Source organism: Artemia sp. Qi Xiang Cuo, chromosome 3 (genome assembly GCF_049724085.1).
Source record: "Artemia sp. Qi Xiang Cuo chromosome 3, ASM4972408v1, whole genome shotgun sequence".
Classification (NCBI taxonomy): Eukaryota; Metazoa; Arthropoda; class Branchiopoda; order Anostraca; family Artemiidae; genus Artemia; species Artemia sp. Qi Xiang Cuo.
In genome coordinates, this window is record NC_142796.1 from 43,466,382 (window position 1) to 43,488,327 (window position 21,946).

Here is a 21,946-nt window from a genome sequence, read left to right on the forward strand (position 1 = left end):
TATGGTTCATCTTTTCTTGGAAACCATTATTTGTTTTAAACAAAGCTGTGTCAGCCGAAAAAGCGAAATTTTCACTCTGATCTGAAGAAATCAAATTTGCAGCAATGAAGACATTTCTTTTCATCAGACGGCATGAAATCTGGCTGCCGACGCGAGATTTGACTCCTATCTGAGCATAGCTTCAGCGTATAATTTGAAACTTTTTATCTGGAAGTAAACTTTCTTTTTTCTCTGATCTCTGGTCAAGGAGATTGATTTGAGTGGTATCAAAGTTTCCGTCAAGTTGCACTCCTATTGGTGGATGACATAATCACTGAATTTTTTTTATTAGTTATGTTATTTAAATGATTTTATTATTAACGCTATTTAAGCGGTTGTCATTACACTACAGCTCTGAGGCATCTCTCTTAACGAATGAAAATGGCTCGAATTCCTCAATATTTCGAATAGGAAGCTTTAATTTGTTTCAGTCAAAACTTTTTGGCCGGAAAAGTGAACTTTAAGTTTGATTTGAAACAGAAATGAACCGAATATTCGCCTATGTGAAGACATTTTTTTTCATCAGACTACAACGCATAATTTTGAGACTTTTTTTTCTGGAATTAAGCCCTCTCTCTTCTCTGATTGTAGATCTAAGGAGATTGATGAGACGATTATCAAAATGCTTGTCAAGTTACATTATTGTTGGTGGATTGAATCATGTTCAAGTTCTTTTATTCTTTAAATAGGAAAACTCTAAATTCGAAAACATCCAAAAGGTCCAGAGGCCTGTTAACTGGGAAAACAAAATAAATTTTAATCATTCGTATTGAACCAGGCTGGGACAAAAATAAATAAGAAGTCTACTGACCCATTGGTCACACAAAGACAACCGACCTCCACATCACCTTTCAACATCAATAAATCTCATTTCATCAACAAAATCGAAAACCGACACCAACTTTAAAAAAAAATATTAAACAACTTACACTCTGTGAAATATTCTTTTTAATACTGTTTTATTTAATTATTTTTAATTTAAATTTTTCTTCTATAACAAAAATATTTTTAGGTGTTTTTCAAAGGAATCAAGAGTATGGGAGTCCCAAAACCCAATAGGAAAAGAGTTCTAGGCATACCCCAAAGCACCAGCCAGACCAAAGTATGAATACACTAAGGGGGTGGAAAGAATCAATATATCCTCCCGATTTCGAACTGCACATGGGTTGACTTGACTCACACATTGGAACGTGCCAGAAAAACATGATGGGAGATCTCTGTGGGAATATTGAAGTGCCATTGACTACAACGAAAGTGTATATATATCCTTTAGCTTTGATAGATGTAAAGGAGAATGTGTGGACTGGAGGACTTCTGTTGCTTTTGACTGGAGATTACGGATGGGCGAAAGTAGAGATGGAAAAGTAGACATCCAAGCAGATGGACATTAGTATAGATAAGGATAGATAAGAAATAAGTATAAAAGACGGAGAATACAAAAAGGAAAAATATACTTAGGTTTTGCAGGATTCCCAGTCTTCTTGAAACCATGACTCTTATCATCTGAATACACTGCTTAAATGTTAGATTTTCATCCAGAAGAAGTCCAAGGATTTTACCCTTATCGGTCATGTAGGCAGCTAATAATATCTCTTTAAGTAGGAACTTCCCCTATTGTAGGACAACTCTTACCTATACGGGGGAAAAAAAATGCAGGTACGACTTAAATTCAGAGCTAAAGATTACCGTCAAACCAATGATAAATTTTCCCGGTCATTGTCAGTAAGTTAAGTGTAAGGGATTGTTCAACTGTAGCCCGATTCCCTAATGTATTGTTATCAGTGAATGCGATCATTTCTTCATGCTTATTGGATGCAGCTATTGATTAGATTCGAGATTGATATTTCTGGAATAATCCGCAGTAGAGTTTTGGCGATGTGGTACAAAAAACCGATAGAGGTCATTGACGTAAATAGAGAATAGTGAAGGTCCAAGAACTGAACCTCGAGGCACTCCGTAAGAAACTGGAATTTCGTCGTCCGATGCTTCAGCAGGGATAGAACGCATAGTGAGGCAGGAAGAAAGCCATGACAGTTGTTCCCCTCGAGGTCCGCGTTGAGACAGCTGACTTTCTAATATGAGTGATTTTGTTTAAGCAGTTGTCATTAAATGAAGTAATAGCATTAAATGAATGAGATGTGTTTCATTCAGGAATGAAAATATTTCATCCCCAACAGTTAATCTTTTAAACAGGAATTTTTTATTTGTTTAAACAAAACTTTTCTTGACGGAATTGTGAGCTTTCAACATTATTCGAAACAGAATCGAACTGTATATTGATGCAATGGACATTATTATTGGTCAGACGGTATGAAATCCCGCTTCCGACGCGAATTTAGACTCTTATCAGAACATATTTACAGCGGAGATTTGAATTTTTTTTCTTCTGAAAATAAGCTTTCTTTCTTCTCCAGTCTTGGATCTAAGAAGGTTAATGGGAACATTATCAAAGTTCCCATCGAGTTGCACTCCGACTGGTGGAAGGGATCAATCAATCAATCAATCAATCAATCGCTCATAATTGATGAATTTATAATATTGAGTGATTTTTATTAATGATGCCCTTTAAGCTATTGTCATTATAGAAGATCTTTGGTTCATAAATGAAAACTCTGCGGTGAATACAAAGAAGGAAATCAGGAAAGAATGCCATTGCATTAAAAGAGAAAGATGTTAATAGTTTGATTGGCCAAGCATTTATCTATTGTTGATGATTATTCATGTACTCAAATCTTATGGCTTGTTTAGATATACGATATACGGTTTGTTCGGATCGTAGTTCACGAATGAATAATTGTAAATATACATCTTTTGGCATCTTGAAAGATAGGCTTTCTGTGTGTATTGTGGTTAAATGGTTGTCCGGCTAACAGATATTAAAAACAGAAAAATCACGCTCCGGGCCACCATGTCGTCAAAGCCAGGGGGCTTGGATTTTATGGCTTGACATCGTTCCATATCTTGCTATAAAGTCCTTCTAGAAAGTTATCTTACTTTTTTTTAAACTAAAGGAATGAATTGTCACTTACTCATGCTCCCTGCGGCGTCAGTAATATGCATGGCAACGGGCTTGACGAAGAAGTTAAATATAGTTCAGAGTTTTCCTAATTTTTTGCTATTCAAATAATTTCTAGTAGGAATATCTCTCAAGGAATTGTATTGTTTTTTACTAATGCCATCCTCAGTACCAGCATCCACCACCTCCCTAAAATTTGAAGTGGCTATAAAAACGAGCTTTTTGGTTGATTAATTAAGACATTTTAAGCTATTGGCTCCCCCCCCCCCCCAAAAAAAAAATATAACGGTTAATCTCCTCTCCCACTGAACGTCAGGAATGCTACTTTTTCAACCACTAACAATTCATTATAGCTGATTCTGACTGATGCTAACACAGCTATGCAAGTTTATATCAAAATGAAAATAATTTTGGGGGAAGATAAACAAGGATAGTTCCAGCCAGTGAAAAAAACTTCTTTTCTCACTGGCTGGAATTATCCTCATTTTTTTATTCTTCAAATATTATGTTCATTTTGTTATGTATAGCCAGTGGTTTCAGAAATTAATTGACAGCTTCCATTTCCTTTTAAGTATTTTTTATGACCCATTTCCATCCCGTTCATTATTCCAATCCACGTTCTGCGTAACGTTTTGCCCCAGAGTGATCGGTAAAAACCACGGTATTTGATATTGTATCGTGAGGTCGTTCTATAGTAAAACGTTTTCCAACCATCTAAACCTTCCTTTCATTCCTTTCTGTGGGATTGAACCTCATTTTTGTAAAGACTATTACTTAATGTTCTTTATTTATTTATTAATCCACATAACGGTAAGCTAAAAAGCTTGTCGTACTAATACAATATATAATAAAATGAAAGGCAACACAAAGGTCTAAACTGAAAAGGCACTTGTGTAAAACTGGCTATCAACCAACATATTCTTAAACGATTCAACTGATCCGGCTTCAACAACTTCTGGTGGTAAATTATTCCAAGAGTCTGTGACCCTATTAACAAATGAAGTGTGTCCAATTTTCCTGTGGGTTCTTGGTGGGTAAATTTTATAAGGATGTAGTCGTGTCAAGTGGTAGTGGCTGAATTCAAAAAATTTTCCTACCTCAATATTGTCCACGCCATTGATTATTTTGATTGCATTTATGAGGTCAGTACGGCGACGTCGGAAATTCATTGAAGGAAGTTGGAGCCTAGTTAGTCTTTGTGAGTAAGGAAGGTGTTTCAAATAAGGGATCATTTTTGTCGCCCGCCTCTGAATCTTTTCAACTCGGTGCTCGTCTGTTACATGCAGAGGAAACCAAACAGAAGTATTATATTCAACAACTGGCCGAACAAATGATTTATAAAGTAACATAAAATTCTTAAGATTAAACTTCCTGAAATTCCGTTTTAAAGTGAGGAGTTGGTAATTTGCATTTCTTACTACAGTCGAAACATTTCTATCAAATTTTAAATGTGTATCAAAGTGAACACCGAGGTCGCGTACAAATTCTTCTGACGGTATATGTGAGCCAGATAGGGAGTATGCACGGCTGGGCTGATTTTTATTCCCGTAATGAAGCACTGCACATTTTGATGCATTTACAAATAACGAATTAGACTCGCACCATCGTGTTATTGAATCAAGATCTTCTTGAAGCATAGGCTCATCATCGGTAGTTAGTATTGGTCGGTAAATTTTAGCATCATCAGCAAACAACTTCACTGACGAATGACGAACACAAGATGGTAAATCATTGATGAAAATACAAAAGAGTTTAGGGCCCAAGCAACTACCCTGGGGTACCCCACTCAGGATATCAATTGATTGAGATGTTGCTTCACCGACAAATACCTGTTGAGACCTACCACGCAAATAATCAGCAATCCAATCAACAGTTCTTACACCAATATTATAGAGTCGACATTTTTCAACTAGTTGTGACATTGAAACTTAGTCAAAAGCTTTGGCGAAGTCTATGTAAATGCAATCAAACGGTATACCAAGATCAGCATAATGCTGAAAATCAACAATAACTTCCAGAAGTTGAGTGTTGCAAGACCTTCTCTTACGAAAACCATGCTGGGCAGGATTCCAAAGATTATTTTCATCAAAATAAGTTTGGATTCTTGCAACAATCAGCTTTTCCATAACCCGGCAAAATATAGATGTGATGGAGATCGGACGGTAATTTTTAAAATCTGATTTTAGACCGGCTTTGTGTAGGGGTTTTAACCATTGCTTTCTTCCAACCTGAGGGACAGGAACCTGTCGCCAAGGACTGATTGTACAGAAACGTAAGCGGTTGTGCAATTACATCAGCAATCTATATTATCATAGTGTTAGGAAATCCATCTATATCTGGGGACTTAGATGTATCAAGCTTTTTAAGTATTTGATGAACCTCTGCAACACCAAAGTCTATATCATTACATGATAAAGTCCCACTTTGTATTCCCTGAACTAAATCTTGGTCATGATGTGTCTGGTTAGGTGTAACAAAAACTGATGCAAAAGTTTCATTAAATATGCATGCTTTATCAAAATCGTCATCAATTTTTTGTTGTGTAACCGGATGTGTGAATGTGCAGTTACTCGGTGAAAAGTTAGGCTTGTTTCTATTTACATATTTCCAAAACTGCTTTGGGCAAGTTTTGCTCGACTGAATAATGTGTGATTCCACTACTTCCCTATTCGCTCTTAACAACTTTGTGGCCCTGTTCCTAGCACGTTTATACAATGACCACGTGTCATCATCCTGATTCATAGAACTCGGTTTTTGCGAAATCTTTTGTTCAATTTTTAGTTTAATGTAAGATATCCAAAGATGATTTTTTTCCTGGATTGACTTGAGTATATGTCTAGGTAGTTTTGGTCTCTTCCTTTGGCCAGAATATTTTTTAATCAAAGGAACAAATCTATCCCTACATTCTATCAATGCCTGTTTAAAAAATTCAAATGCAATGTCAGGCGCCACTTTTCCCTTCTGCAACTCATTCGTGATATTCAAAGACACAAGGAATTCCCTCATTGACTGATAATCAGCCCTAGCATAATCATACCTACGAGAATCAGTATTTTCTCGCTGGACAAACGTATTCATTGTAATTTGAATTACAGAATGGTCACTTTTTCCTAGTGGAGAAAACATTTCCAAGCCTAAAATCAACATGTTTCGTAATTACTAAATCCAATATTGAGGGAATAGAATTACCTCTTGCCCGCGTGGGGCTATTTACATGTTGGTGCAAAAACCAATCATCAAGTCTATCTAAAAAAGTCTGTTCATACGACTCACCTGGCTGACTTGTGCTCAGCGTCTGCCAATCAATATTAGGGACGTTGAAATCACCCACCACAAGTAATTTGTGACTGTTTTTCACAAGATAAGTGAAACAATTCAAAATATTGGCATCATTTACACAACTAGATGGACCAAGTGTTGGGCTCCTGTAAAAAGCAGCAAGACCCAGATAATTATTCAGCCAAGGTAACTTAATATCAACTACAAGGCACTCAGAAACCAAATCAAAAATGGGGTTAACAATCTCACTGAACTTAACGGATGTATGAATATAAATGCATATCCCTCGTTTTGCTTGTTTATTAAACAATAAACTATAATCAGTTAGATGCTGAAAGTAAGCTAATGGGTCATTACAATGTTTTGGCAAAACTTCAGTTACAACAACCACATGTGGCACACGGACCCGCGTTAACTCACTAAATTCTTCCCATTTAGTAGACAATCAGTCAGTATCAGTATAAACCACTTGCAGATTTTCACTCCGACATCTCAAATCCGGCTTGGCTACGAAAAGGCTCCTCGTGAACTAATTCCGGTCCGTTTTTGCGTGTCCTTTCCGGTCCTTTATGCTAATTGTTTCCCTTGGTCTTTATGCTTCGTATGTCTAAAACTTTTGGGAGTGGACACATTAAGTAGTTATTGTGTTTAAAGGTATCTAATGCTCTGTGACTCTGAATTTTAGGCACCCCAAAAGGGTCAAGAAGTTATGCAACACGTTTTCCTGAGATATTGTCTAAGGGTAGTTAACAATAAGCTAAGTAATTTCTTAGATGACACAACCTTTCCATTTATAATTAGACAAAGAAAGAAATCTTAAGAAAAACAGAAGGGTCTATGGCCAGTAAGAAGACTAAGAAAAGCAAAACAATGGCACGAGTATTTCGCATGAATCACAATTAGGTTTCTTTTGCGTTGACGCCTCTTATAACTAAAACGAAATAAATCAAGGGGTTAAATTTTTCTATTAAGATAGTGCTACTACTACTACTAACAACTCACTGCAGCATCAAGCCGCCTGAGGCCAACACAGTTACGCACGCTCTTCCTCCATCCCAGTCTATTCAAAGCCTTCCTCTATACACCCTTCCCAAAAGTCCCTATTTCCCTTAAATCTTCTCTTGTGACATCCTCCCACCCTATTCGAAGACGAACTGCTTTTTGTTTGGCCCTAGACGGTTGGCCGACGTGGACAATCTTTGGGAATCTGTCATGCTTCATTGGCAGAACGTGTCCTAGCCATCTCACTCTTTCTCTCATTTAAGCGCTATACATTGGGATAGATCCATGTTTTTTGTACAGCTTAATAGTTGGGATACGGTCAGCCAGTTGGGTACCCAAAGCAATCCATATTCAATTTCTCTGGAAAACCTTTAACAACTCCTCCTCTGTTTTTCGGTGCTCCCATGCTTCAGAACCATACTTAACCACTGTCATCACTGTAGCTTCCATAATTCTAATGTTCATCAACAAAAGAGTATTACGATAACGAACAATGAAACACTAAAGTTTCATTTAAATACTTATAAAACTATGAATATTTCGGTTTCACATTTGGAAACGTTTACCAATGGAAAGGAAAGGGAAATGAAAAAAAAAAACATCAATACACAAAGAGATGGAGATAAACACAATGGGTGCACGAAATATAAAAATAAATAACTCGCATCTGATAAATCACAGTTGCTGTTTTTAAACGAATACGTTACGATGATCATAGGCAGCACAATAGCGCTGCCTAAGTAAAGAACGATGTTGGCACAATGTATTATTTGTTTTTTTTTGTTTTTTGTTTTTTTGTTTTTTTCCATACCAGGGCACTTCGTATCGAAGGAGTTGTAGAAACTTCGAAAAGGGCTCATTCGATTGGAAATTGGAGTAACTAATGCCCTTTTTAATTGTCGAAAGTGATTGGAGGGCAACTAGCCCCATCCCCTCACGCCCATCATTCCCCCAAACACATCCAATCAAAATTTTGAGATAACCATTTTGTTCAGCGTATTTGATTTCCAGATAGAAAATGTATTTTTGAGGAGGACACTCCCCCACAACCCTCAGGGCAAGGGTTTTAAGTATATGCCCTGAGGGCATATAAGAACGATGTTGGCACAATGTATTATTTATTATTATTTTTCCTTTAGACCAGGGCACTTCGTATCGAAAAAAATATCGTAGAAACTTCCAAAAGGGCTCATTCAATTGGAAATTGGAGTGGCTTGTGCCCTTTTTAATAGTCGAAAGTGATTGAAAGGCAACTAACACCCCTTCCACGCCCACCATTTCCCGAAACACATCCAATCAAAATTTTGAGATAGCCATTTTGTTCAGGGTAGTTGATTTCCAGATAAAAATTATGTTTTTGAGGAGGACACTCCCCCTCAGCCCTCAAAGCAAGGTTTTAACTTATGCCCTAGGGGAATATAAGGTTTTTATAGAAAGCGTTGTCGTAGAAACTTCAAAAAAGGCTCATTCGATTGGAAATTCAAAGGGCTAGTCCCCTTTTTAATAGTCAAAAGTGATTGGAGAGCACCTAACCCCCCTCTCACGCCCACCTTTCCCCCAAACACATCCAATCAAAAGGGCAAGGGATTTGAGTTATGCCCTTGGGGCATATAAGCTTTATATAGAAGGCATTCTCGTAGAAACTTCAAAAAGGGCTCATTCGATTGGAAATTGAAACGGCTAGTGGCCCTTTTAGTAGTCGAAAGTGATTGGAAGGCAACTAACACCCCTTTCAAGCCCACCATTTCCCAAACACATCCAATCAAAAATTTTGAGATAACAATTTTGTTCAACGTAGTTTAAAGTTCTGGAAATTATACCTTTGAGCAGGAAACTCCCCCACAGTCTTCAGGGCAAGGGTTATAAGTTATGCCCTGGGGGTGTATAAGGTTTTTATTGAAGTCTTTGTCGTAGAAACTTGAAAAAGGACTCATTCGACTGGAAATTCAAAGGGCTAGTGCCCTTTTTAATAGTCGAAAGTTATTTGAGGGAAACTAACCCCCCTCTCACGCCCACCTTTTCCCCAAACACATCCAATCAAAGTCTTTAGATAGCCATTTTATTCAACGTAGTTGAAAATTTTGGAAATTAGGTCTTTAAGGATGACAACCCCTCCCCTCATAGCCCTCGGGGCAAGGGTTGTAAGTTATGCCCTGGGGGCATATAAAGTTTTTATTGAAAGCGTTGTCGTAGAAACTTTAAAAGGGCTCTTTCAATCGGAAATTGAAAGGGCTAGTGCCTTTTTTAATAGTTAAAAGTGATTGGGTAGTGACTAACAACCCTCTCGCGCCCACCATTTTCCCAAACACATCCAATCAAAATTTTGAGATGTACATTTTGTTCAACGTAGTTGAAAGTTCTGGAAATTAGGTCTTTTAGGATGATAACCCCCTCAGAGCCCTCAGTGCAAAGGTTGTAAGTTATGGCCTGAGGGCATATAAGGTTTATATAGAAAGTTGTTATAGAAATCATAGGCAGCGCGATAGCGCTGCATAAGTAAAGAACGATGTTGGCACAATGTATTTTTTTTTTTTTTTTTTTTTTTTTGGTTTTTCCATACCAGGGCACTTCGTATCGAAGAAGTATTCGTAGAAACTTCGAAAAGGGCTCATTCGGTTGGAAATTGGAGTGGCTAGTGCCCTTTTTAATAGTCGAAAGTGATTGGAGGGCAACTAGCCTCCCACGCCTACCACTCCCCCAAACACATCAAAAATTTTGAAATAACCATTTTGTTCAGCGTAGTTGATTTCCAGATAGAAAATATGTTTTTGAGGAGTTTACTCCCCCACAACCCTCAAGGCTAGGGTTTTAAGTTATGCCCTGGGGGTATATATGAACGATGTTGGCACAATGTATTATTTTTTTTTTCCTTTAGACCAGGGCACTTCGTATCGAAGAAGTTGTCGTAGAAACTTCAAAAAGGGCTCATTCAATTGGAAATTGGAGTGGCTTGTGCCCTTTTTAACAGTCGAAAGTGATCAGAAGGCAACAACACCCCTTCCACGCCCACCATTTCTCGAAACACATCCACTCAAAATTTTGAGATAGCCATTTTGTTCAGCATAGTTGATTTCCAGATAGAAAATATGTTTTTGAGGAGGGCACTCCCCCACAACCCTCGGGGCAAGGGTTTTAAGTTACACCCTGGGGCCATATAAGAACGATGTTGACACACTGTACGTATCATTTATTATTTTTTTCCTTTAGACCAGGGCACTTCGTATTGAAGAAGTTGTCTTAGAAATTTCGAAAAGGGCTCATTCAATTGGAAATCGGAGTGGCTTGTGCCCTTTTTAATAGTCAAAAGTGAATGGAAGGCAACTAACACCCCTTCCACGCCCACCAGTTCCCGAAACACATCCCATCAAAATTTTGAGATAGCCATTTTGTTCAGCGTAGTTAATTTCAGGATAGAAATTAAGTTTTTGAGGAGAACACCCCCCCACAGCCTTCAGTGAATGGGTTGTAAGTTATGCTCTGGGGGCATATTTGGTCTTTATAGAAAGAGCATTTATAGGAACCTCAAAAAAGGGCGTTTAATCGATAATTGAAATAGCTCGTGCTCCTTATAGTAATCGAAAGTGATTTGAGGGCAACTAAAAACCCTCCCATGCCCACATTTTCCCCACACACATCCAATCAAAATTTTGAGCTAGGCATTTTGTTCAACGGAGTGGAAATTTCGGAACATTATATATTTGGGAATTACAACCCACCCCCCCACAGTCCTCAGGGTAAGGGTTGTAACTTATGCCCTGGGGCATATAAGGTTTTTATAGAATGCGTTGTCGTAGAAATTTCAAAAAGCGTTCATTCGATTGGAAATTGAAATGGCTAGTGCCCTTTTTAATAGCCGAAAGGGACTGGAATGCAACTAATACCCCTTCCACGCCCACCATTTCTCCAAACTCATCCAATCAAAATTTTAAGATAGCCTTTTTGTTTCATGCAGTTTAAAGTTCAGGAAATTATACCTTTGAACAGGACGTTCCCCCCACAGTCTTCAGGGTAAGGGTTAAAGTTATGCCCTTGGGGCATATAAGTTTTGATTGAAATCTTTGTCTTAGAAACTTGAAAAAGTGCTCATTCAATTGTAAATTCAAAGGTCTAGTGCTTTTTAATAGTCGAAAGTAATTTGAAGGCAACTAACCCCCCTCTCACGCCCACCGTTTCCCAAAACACATCCGATCAAAAATATTAGATAGCCATTTTGTTCAGCGTAGTTGATTTTCAGATAAAATTTATGTTTTTGAGGAGGACACTCCCCCACAGCCCTCAGGGCAAGGGTTATAAGTTATGCCCTGGGGGTATATAATGTTTCTATAGAAAGAGTTGCCGTAGAAACTTCAAAAAAGGCTCATTCGATTGTAAATTCATTAGTCGAAAGTGATTGAAGGGCAACTAACCCCCCTCTCACGCCCACCTTTTCCCCAAACACAACTCATCAAAATTTTCAGATGGCCATTTTGTTCAACATAGTTGAAAATTCCGGGAATTAGGTCTTTTAGGATGACTACCCCCCCCCCCCCCAAGGCCCTCACGGCAAGGGTTGTAAGTTAGGCCCTTGGGGTATATCAGGTTTTTACAGAAAGCGTTGTCGTAGAAACTTCGAAGAGGGCTCGATTGGAAATTGAAATGGATAGTGCCCTTTTTAATAGTCGAAAGTGATTGGAAGGCAACTAAAGTTGTAGAAATTAGGTCTTTAAGGATGACAACCCCTCCACTCCACAGCCCTCAGGGCAAGGGTTGTAGGTTATGCCCTGGGTTTTTTTTATAGAAAGCGATGTTTTGGAAACTTCAAAAAGGGCTCAGTCAATTGGAAATTGAAAGGGCTAGTGCCCTTTTAATAATCTAAAGTGATTGAAGGGCAACTAACCCCCTCACACGCCCACCATTTCGCCAAACACATCCAATCAAATTTTTGAGATATCCATTTTGTTCAACGTAGTTGAAAATTCTGGAAATTAGGTCTTTGAGGATGACACCCCCCCTCCCCGCCACAACCCTCAGGGCAATGATTGTAAGTTTTGCCCTTGGGGCATATAAGGTTTTTATAGAACGCGTTGTCGTAGAAACTTCAAAAAGAGCTAATTCGATTGGAAATCGAAAGCGCTCGTGCCCTTTTTAATAGTCGAAATTGAGTGGAAGGCAACTAACATCCCTTCCATGCCCACCATTTCCCCAAAAACATCCAATCAAAATTTTGAGATAGCTATTTTGTTCCACGTAGTTTAAAGTTCAGGAAAGTATACCTTTGATTAGAACACTCCCCCCACAGTCTTCAGGGCAACGGTTATAAGTTATCCCCTGAGGGCATATAAGTTTTTACTTAAATCTTTGTCGTAGAAACTTGAAAAAGGGCTCATTCGATTTGAAATTCAAAGGGCTAGTGCCCTTTTTAATAGTCTTGAAAATGTTTTGAGGGCAACTAACCCCCCTCTCACGCCCACCTTTTCCCCAAACACATCCAAACAAAATTTTTACATAGCCATTTTATTCAACGTGGTTGAAAGTTTTGGAAATTAGGTGTTTAAGGATGACAACCCCTTCACCCCCACAGCCCTCAGGGCAAGGGTCGTAAGCTTTGCCCTGGGTGCATATAAGGTTTTTATAGAAAGTGATGTTGTAGAAACTTCAAAAAGAGCTCACTCACTTGAAAATTGAAAGGGCTAGTGCCCTTTTAATAGTCGAAAGTGATTGAACGGCACATAACCCCGCTCTCACGCCCACCATTTCCCCAAACACATCCAATCAAATTTTTTAGATATCTATTTTGTTCAACGTAGTCGAAAGTTCTGGAAATTAGGTCTTTTAGAATGATAACCCCATCAAAGCCCTCTGTGCAAGGGTTGTAAGTTTTGCCATGGAGGCATTTAAGGTTTATATAGAAAGTTGTTGTACAAATTTCAAAAAGGGCTCATTTGATTGGAAATTGAAATTGCCCTTTTTAATAGTCGAGAGTGAGTGGAGAGTAATTAACCCCCCTCTCACGCCCACCATTTACCCAAACACATTCAATCAAAATTTAGAGATAGCCATTTTCTTCAACGTAGTAGAAAGTTCTGGAATTTGTGTATTTAAGTATGACAAACATCCATAGCCCCCAGGGCATAGGTTTTTAGTTATGCCCTGGGGGCATATAAAGTTTTTATGGATAGAGTTGTCGTAAAAATTTCAAAAGGAGCTCATCCAATTGGAAACTGAGAGGGCTAGTGCCCTTTTTAATAGTCGAAAGGGATTGGAGGGTAACTAACCCCCCTCTCACGCCCATCATTTCCCCAAACACATCCAATCAAAATTTTCAGATGGCCATTTTGTTTAACGTAGTTGAAAGTTCTGGAAATTGGTCTTAGAGGATGACAACCACCCTCACAGCCCTTAGGGTAAAGGTTGTGATTTATGACCTGGGGGTATATAAAGTGTTTATAGAAAGCGTTGTCGTAGAAACTCAAAAAAGGCTCATTCGATTGGAATTGGAAAGGCCTAGTGCCCTTTTTTATTAGTCGAAAGTGATTTGAAGGCTTGACATTTTTATAGTAAAGATCGATGTGGATATAATGTATTATTTTTGTTGTTGTTGTTTAGACCAGGGCACTTTGTATCGAAGGAGTTGTCGTAGGAACTTCGAAAGGGCTCATTCGATTGAAAATAGAAGAGTCTGATGCCCTTTTTAATGGTCGAAAGTGATTGGAGGGAAACTAATCCTCCACCCATGCCCACCCACCCATTTGCCTTTATGTTTTAAAACTAAATACTGCCTTAAGATTAGAACAAAATGCACAGTGTTAATGCTAATTCCAAATAAGCCATCTCAGCAGTATCCCAAGAACGACTGGGGGTATTATGTTCAAACTTTCGGGGCTACTACTGCTCTTGAAATTTAAACAAATCAAAATAGCGTAGGTGTATCCAAGCTATCAAAGAAAGTATACAGATTTTTTTGTGAATGGTATCAAGTTTTCCATTTCAGGTCAACTGGAGGAGGCATGAAACTAAACTAAATACTACTAGTTGTGTCCAGATTTTTAAAAGGGTATAGTTTGTTAAAAAGTGAAAATTTTTCTCCAGCATACAAATAGCAGGCCAAACTATAAATTCTTAAAAAAACGAAAAAAAATTTAAAGTATTATTTTCTTTTTCCCTTAAGTCTATGTCAATATAAAACGACCAGAAATTAATTAAAAAAACTTTTTCCACAAAATGAGTTTTTCAAAGAAAAGTAAAGAACTCAATTAAACCAAAAATGAGCAAAAATAAAACGAAATAATCTACCAAGCGTGAAACTACCACAAATCAACATCGATAAATAAATGAAACCCAAAACGAACAGAAAGTACAATAAATAACCGAGTCAAACTCAAAACGAGCAGAAATTAACATAAGTTGGTCTCAAAACCCCTTTGCCTTCCCAAGGCCAGAACATAATTTGAACTTTTCTGAAAAAATACAGATGAATGTGCATTGTCAGTTTAATATACATATACTGATATTTAGTAATCAAAATGTTAGTATTACTTGATTTATTAAAGTTATAAAAGTAAAAACATCCATATTTTTTTCACTGTAGAGGTTTCAAGCTCCTATCTACGAAAGTGTCCAATTTTGTTTGTCTTTGCAAAAAAAAAGACCACGGGTGCGTGTTAATTTATTTATTCTTTTCCTTTTAGTGATCGTATCGAACCAATGGTCCAAAGAGATTGGGAACGGGCTGGTTATAATGCAAATTGAAAGTTCTAGGGCTCTTTTAAATGACCAAAAAGATTGGAGGGCAACTAGTCTCCCTCCCATGTAATTTTTCCCTAAATACATCCTATCAAAATTTTGAGATAACCGTTTGATTCAGCATAATTGAAAACTTAAATAAATATGCCTTTGGGGATGATATAACCCCCAGAGTCCCGAGGAAAGGGCTATAAGTGTTACCCAATTTGCCCATTGTTCACATACTATTTGTTATTGAAAATTTAAGAGCAAAAATGGGGTGAAATTTCATGCGTGGAGGGGAGGGGTCCACTGGGAGAATTTTCATTGAGGACAGTTTCCAGGGGAAATTGTCCAGAAGATATTTTACACGGGGGGGGGGATTTCCTTGCATGATTTAAAAAATGGTGAGAAACTAAATAAAAATAAACTTTCTTCAACTGAAAGTAAGGTGCAACATTAAAACGAACAAAAGTTATTGCATATATGCGGGAAGCTGCTTCTTTCGCAATCCTCTCTCTCTCTCTCTACGCTAAAGCTTGATCTTTTGTCTAAATTTTTTTAGGAAAGACTGCTCGAACACAAGGGCCGCTGAATTTGAATGAGATGTATTTTTAAAGAATTTAAAGACTTGGTGTAAAGTACGTGAGTATGGAAGGAGAAGCCTCCTCTAATAATTTCTTTTTGTTTCAAGTTTCAATGTTGCTCCTTACTTTCAGGTGATTTTTTTTTTTGCTTAATAATCATGTAAAGAACTAAGGTCATATTGGTACATGTCTCAATTTAATGAAGGGTTTTCTTAAAAATATAATCTATTGTAGGAAAATGATATAATGTAATATATAATGATATAAGTATGTTATCTCGACTTACTTGTGCACACTTTGTCTAATTGCATGATTCATATCAATGAATTTTCTGTCATTAAAAAGGCAAAGACTTAATGTATGCTACAATATATGATCTGCAAGAATGAATTTCCTCTGGTTAAAGTTAATCTGCTGCGATTATAACTATGAGACTATGATAAAATTACTATAACTTAAAATAATTTACTATGATTAAAAAGACAAGGACTTGATGAATATTGAAATATGGTGATTCCCCAGCGCACACTCTAAATTATTTCGCCCATTTTCAATTTGTATTTCGCCCGTTTTCTGTTTTCACCCGTTCTCGAAGGATATTTAACCCGTTTTCACCTGTTTAGTATTATCTGCAAATTCTTTTACTGCATAGGGTTGTGTGCTGTGTTATAGATAATTTCTTGGACCACATTGACCTTCCATTTACAAATTTAAACAAGTAAAAATGTAGCAAAATGTTTGTTTTTTCATGTCTTCTTTAATTTTTTTTCCCTTTTTTCCATTGATAAAGGCTTCTGGATGTGAAGTCGAAATTTTTGGATTTTTCGTTATTAAAAGTTAATTTTTTTTTTTCGTTTTTTTTTTGTCACCTGCCTTATTTTGTATATTGCCATTTGCTTAGATTTGTATGTTGTATTGTCATTGCGATTTTGTTTCATGCGACGAATAATGTGTAACCATTGATGATTGTGAGGAAATGGATAACAATACAAAATAATGATCCACATGGCGTTTCTGAACCGAAATATAGTTATTACAATGCAGTAACCATACTTACAGGGTATCTTCTGAATTCTGCTGGTCTACAGTCCCAAAGTATGTACGAAACTCATGACAGTGAAAAATGAAACCAAAAAAGAAAAAAAGGAAAAAAAGACGAAAATCAAAAGAAAAAGGAAGAAAGAATCAAAAAGCTGTTCAATGTTACCTAACAACATTCCAAATGTATCTATGCTTTTTTGTTCACTCTGTGCTGGTAGCAGCAGTCGATAGCGAAGCTGTTGCTTATGGGACTTTTGTACCTTTACTCTTTTTACTAATTTATTTTTTATTTTTTTTAATTCTGTTTTAATTCATCATTTGTTTTGTTTAGTTCATGGTTTGTCGCGTTTTACTCCCCATGGCGCCATTAGTTCTTCCTGAGTATTCCACTGATGTTAAGGCCTCAAAGATCTTCTTCTACTCAGTTTCCTACTCCCTTTGTTGCTTCTTTTTCTAGATTTAATACACTAAAACCACTTAGATTCATAGGTGTGCACTTAGCATATATATATATATATATATATATATATATATATATATATATATATATATATATATATATATATATATATATATATATATATATATATATATATATATATATATATATATATATATATATATATATATATATATATATATATATATATATATATATATATATATATATATATATATATATATATATATATATATATATCGAAGGAAGGAGATACCTCCTCCCTTCTAAACTCTGGCCACTCTAATATTTTTGCTATTTGTCGCCATTCGATTAACAATACATCGAGTGACTTCCAACAACTCCCCCCCCCCCTGACACCGCCAGTTTTTTAAACTTCTGCTGCCAGAGTGGATCGAACAGCGCAATTCTCAATTTTTTTTTGTGATTATATTGGAAACAGACAAACGCAGCGCTATATATAATAGGTTTCGTTCATGTATATTTGATATGATAATGTTTTTAGCGATATTGAAGTAGCTCGTTCTCAACCACCGAAACATATCGAGATTCTTGCCAAAGAAATCGGTCTCCTCCCCAGCGAAGTCGACTTGTACGGTACTACAAAGGCTAAAGTGAAGTTATCAACCTTGAATAGAATAGGCAATCGAAAGTCGGGAAAGTATATTGTCGTCGTTGGGTAAGTTCTTATCATCTTTTGGAGGGGGGGGGGTATATATGATATGTACTTCTTTAACCCATTTTGAAGCTAGTGTTAAATATATAAAAAAAAATTATTACTTATTTTGTTTTTATAAAAGGGTTTGATTTTCGTAGAAGTTGTTTGCGAGTAGGTGACATTGACCGCCGGCCAGTCTACATTGACCAGAAATGTTTGGTGTTTTTTCAGTAACAAAATCCCTCTTGTCAAACAGACTGTTTGTATATAACTAGTATCTAACAGGGGTAAATTTGCAGCTCGATCTCTACCATCGTTAAGTATGTGTATAACTCAAAGTTCTAGCATTGAATTGGATTCGGCTGAATATTTTATCTAAGAGGGAAAATTTTGACTGAATTCGGCTGAATTTGTTATTTCAGAGTAATAAATTAAAAGCATGCCATGGGCTGTAGGAGCCTACGTTTGTCCAGTACACCAATGACCACGCTAAACCAAGTTATGTAGCTTAAACAACACAAAAAAAAACAAGCTAAACTTATGAACAGGCATCAAAAGCGGATAAATTCTACGATAATTAATATGAAATATATAATAAAATAGTAAAAGGAAATTTATAGAAGAAAACTTGGCCTAGAGATCATCCTACTTGTACGCCTGGCTCGACCTTTAAAAAAAATCAATATACCAAAAAATTAATAAGACGTATTGTATGATCATAGTAAACTATATACGGATCTTTTTTACTTTATACTACTTTGTTGATACCACTTTTGAAATATAGTTGTTAATTTTGTCCTTTTGGTAGACTTCACGGACCATCTCTTCCTAATCGCTTATGGTTAATATCTGCGTAGTCAATGTGTTATGACTAACGTGTAAACAACCATCTCTGCCTCCTCTTATTCCCTTCCGCATCCGTCTCTTTTCCATTCTTCCCTCTTTCTTTCTCTTCTTTTGTTTTCCCAAACAAATATGACGAAAGTCTGTCAAATTTGATGCTCTCCTCGCAAAGTTTTCTTTGCGAATAAGATGTTAGTACTTAGGCACGTTTATACAAATTTATTCTAGGGGAGGGATTCTGTTAAATGCCAAAATAGGCGAGGCATATTTTAAATTACAGGACCAATAGAAAAGACCCAGAGATTTTCAGGAGGAGGGGCTAGGGATTTGAACTTGCTATTTCACATTTAGCAAAAATATGGCATGTTGGTCTAATAGTATTTATGTGGACGGATTAGCTTTAATCTCCCTTTTTTCCTATTTGCGAGAAAATTAGGAAGTTTTTCTTTCCATTTAAATTTGGCATACGAGTTGGGATCGTTTTCATCTATTGCTTCATTATTCACGCGAGGTGTGATAATAGCCACCGTTCTCCAGTAGGGAGCAGAATAATAATAATAATAATAATAAAAAATAATAAAAAAAAAAAAATAAAGAAGCGATCCCAAGTAGTGAAAATTATTAATATTAGAATATGACAAAAAACCAAATTTGACACAAAATAATGTATTTAGTAACATCTAGCGCCATTTCACTGACTAAAAACTGAGAAGCAGCACCACAAAGGAAAATCAAATAAAATCACATAATTTGAAATAAATATTTCCCTGAAGATCTGTAATTCAACTTTATTTATTTTTTGAAGGATGACTCCCACCCCACTTGGAGAAGGTAAGAGTACCACAACTATTGGACTCAGCCAAGCCCTCGGAGCACATTTAAAAAGAAATGTAATTGCATGCGTGCGTCAACCATCTATGGGTCCTACTTTTGGAGTAAAAGGTGATCTTTTGTTTTATCAAAATTCTTTAATTTTCTATTCTTTAGACCAAAAGAATTTTGAAATCAAGAAAGTTGTTTGAAATCAAGAAAGTTGTTTGGAATCAAACTTCCAGCAAGTCCTGGGTTATTCCAGCTTAACCAGAAATTTGATAATGCAAGGTGTGTTTTAACAGTTGCTGTATGAAAAATTGGGACACAGAAATTTAAAGCAGTGGGTGTCAGTGTCATTTTGGTACTGTAGGGTGCTACTATCAAATACGCATATAATCAGCTTCAATATATTATAATCCATACTTTTGGTAACTTCAAACGAATGGAAACTGTCCAAAATATAAGGGACACCACTGCTCCTCTGAGCCCCCTCCTCACTCTTCACGCTGAATTTTCAGTATATTATAATCCATACTCTCAATCACAGTTTATATAATTAGCAGTAAGTTTACCGCAGATGATTTCTGGCTCTTCATTCTCGGTGCGAACAAAAAGCTCCTCCTACTTATTTGTGCACTTATGGATTAGTGTGTTTGCGTCAATCAATGAGAAATGATTAGATAGTGCATTATTAGTAATTGCGAAAGCAGAAAAAAACTAGATGAGCCGGCCAATTTGTTTACAACTGTCCCATCTCACAGGTATGACTTAATTTATATACAAATTATGACAATCTATTATTTATATACAGTGGACTCAACTGATTGACCTATGTAGGATTTTATTTAAAAAATGGGCGGGGGGGCTGATGAAATTTGTGAAAATAAGGATTTTTTTTTCTTCTAATAACTGGTGGAATAGGTGTGATGGTTTCAGGGGCGGATCCAGGATTTTTAGGGGGGGGCGCAAAATAGGTTGATCCGATAATCCGTTAGGAGCAAGTTTAATTAATGCAACTTTGCGTTAATTAGGTAAATTACACTACTTTAGACTACTTTAGGGGGGTCTCCCTCGCCCCCCCCCCCATCTGGATGGGTTATCATTTTTTTTTCACGTCGTGATATTTATTTTCTCAGATTGTAGTTCCCGTGATACTTGAAAAGTCTAGTTACCTGTTTTGGCGGAGAGCCGAGATAAGACTAGTTTCCTTTTCAATTAATGTTTTCGTATGAAATGGGCAGACCTTTCCTGAACTTTAAACAATAAACCAACTCGAGACTTCGAAACCTACTTGTAATTCCTATAAACATCTGAACTAATTTTATATATATATATATATATATATATATATATATATATATATATATATATATATATATATATATATATATATATATATATATATATATATATATATATATATATATATATATATATATATATATATATATATATATATATATATATATATATATATATATATATATATATATATATATATATATATATATATATATATATTTATATCGGCGCGTACAAACAGCTCCTCTCATTTGATCTGCCATCAGCAGTCCAATTACCCTGGAACACGTATTTGGCAGAAACTTTCTCAAAATGCCTTTGAAACCAACTTGAGACTTCGAAACCTATTTCTAATTCCTAAAAACATCTAATAATAACATTGCACTACTAATTACCGATTTTCATGTATGTATTGGAATAAATCAATTTAAAATTAGTTTCTTCAAAATTAGTGTTCCAACGTTGAAGCCAAGTTTCGCGTTCAAGAGAAATCTGACTTGTTTACCCGTGTAAAGATCTAATGTCGCTTATGTTTATAGGTTCTCTGGAGCACTTGCACCTCGGTCCGGGTTTTTATAATGGGTGAGATAGGGAAAGATCATGCTGCTAATTATATAAACTGTGTTCTCAATAAAAAGCATAAACTTTAAAATTTAATGTAAGTTCGTTTATTGTAACTAAAAGTGATGTTCAAAATTCAAATGAACAGAAATTGTCCAACTCTCAATAACTTCAAACAAACGGAAATTATCCGAAATATAAGGGTTGCCACTGCTTCCCTAAGCTCCCTTCTCACTCTTCACACTAAAACTTCAATATATTATAATTCGCACTCTCATAGGCAGCGCAATAGCGCTGCTTAAGGAAAGAATGATGTTGGCACAACGTATTGCTACTGTTATAATCTTTTTTTAGACCAGGGTACTCTGTATAGAAGGAGTAGTCGTACAAACTTCAAAAGGGTCCATTCGATTGGAAATTGTAAGTTCTAATAATCGAAAGTGATTGGAGGGAAACCAGTCCCTTTCACGTCAATCATATCCCCAAATACATCCAATTTTAAATTTCGAGATTTCAAGGGCTATTTTGTTCAGAGTAGTTGAAAGTCCATTAATTTCGTCTTTGAAGATTATAACAGTCAAGGGTCAAGGGTCATGGCAAGGGTTGTAAGTTAGGCCCTTGGGGCTATAAAGTTTTTATAGAAA

General features: G+C 36.3%; 1 protein-coding gene across 1 annotated transcript in view; it reads left to right on the top strand.

Annotated features, from left to right (window-relative positions):
- pug (pug C-1-tetrahydrofolate synthase, cytoplasmic) overlaps window positions 1-21,946 on the top strand; it is a 105,784-nt gene that overhangs the window by 37,932 nt on the left and 45,906 nt on the right. The window contains exons 7-8 of the mRNA XM_089085957.1: window positions 17,631-17,804; window positions 19,432-19,568. Coding sequence (XP_088942083.1) covers window positions 17,631-17,804; window positions 19,432-19,568 — 311 coding nt within the window. The remainder of the gene's footprint in view (window positions 1-17,630; window positions 17,805-19,431; window positions 19,569-21,946) is intronic.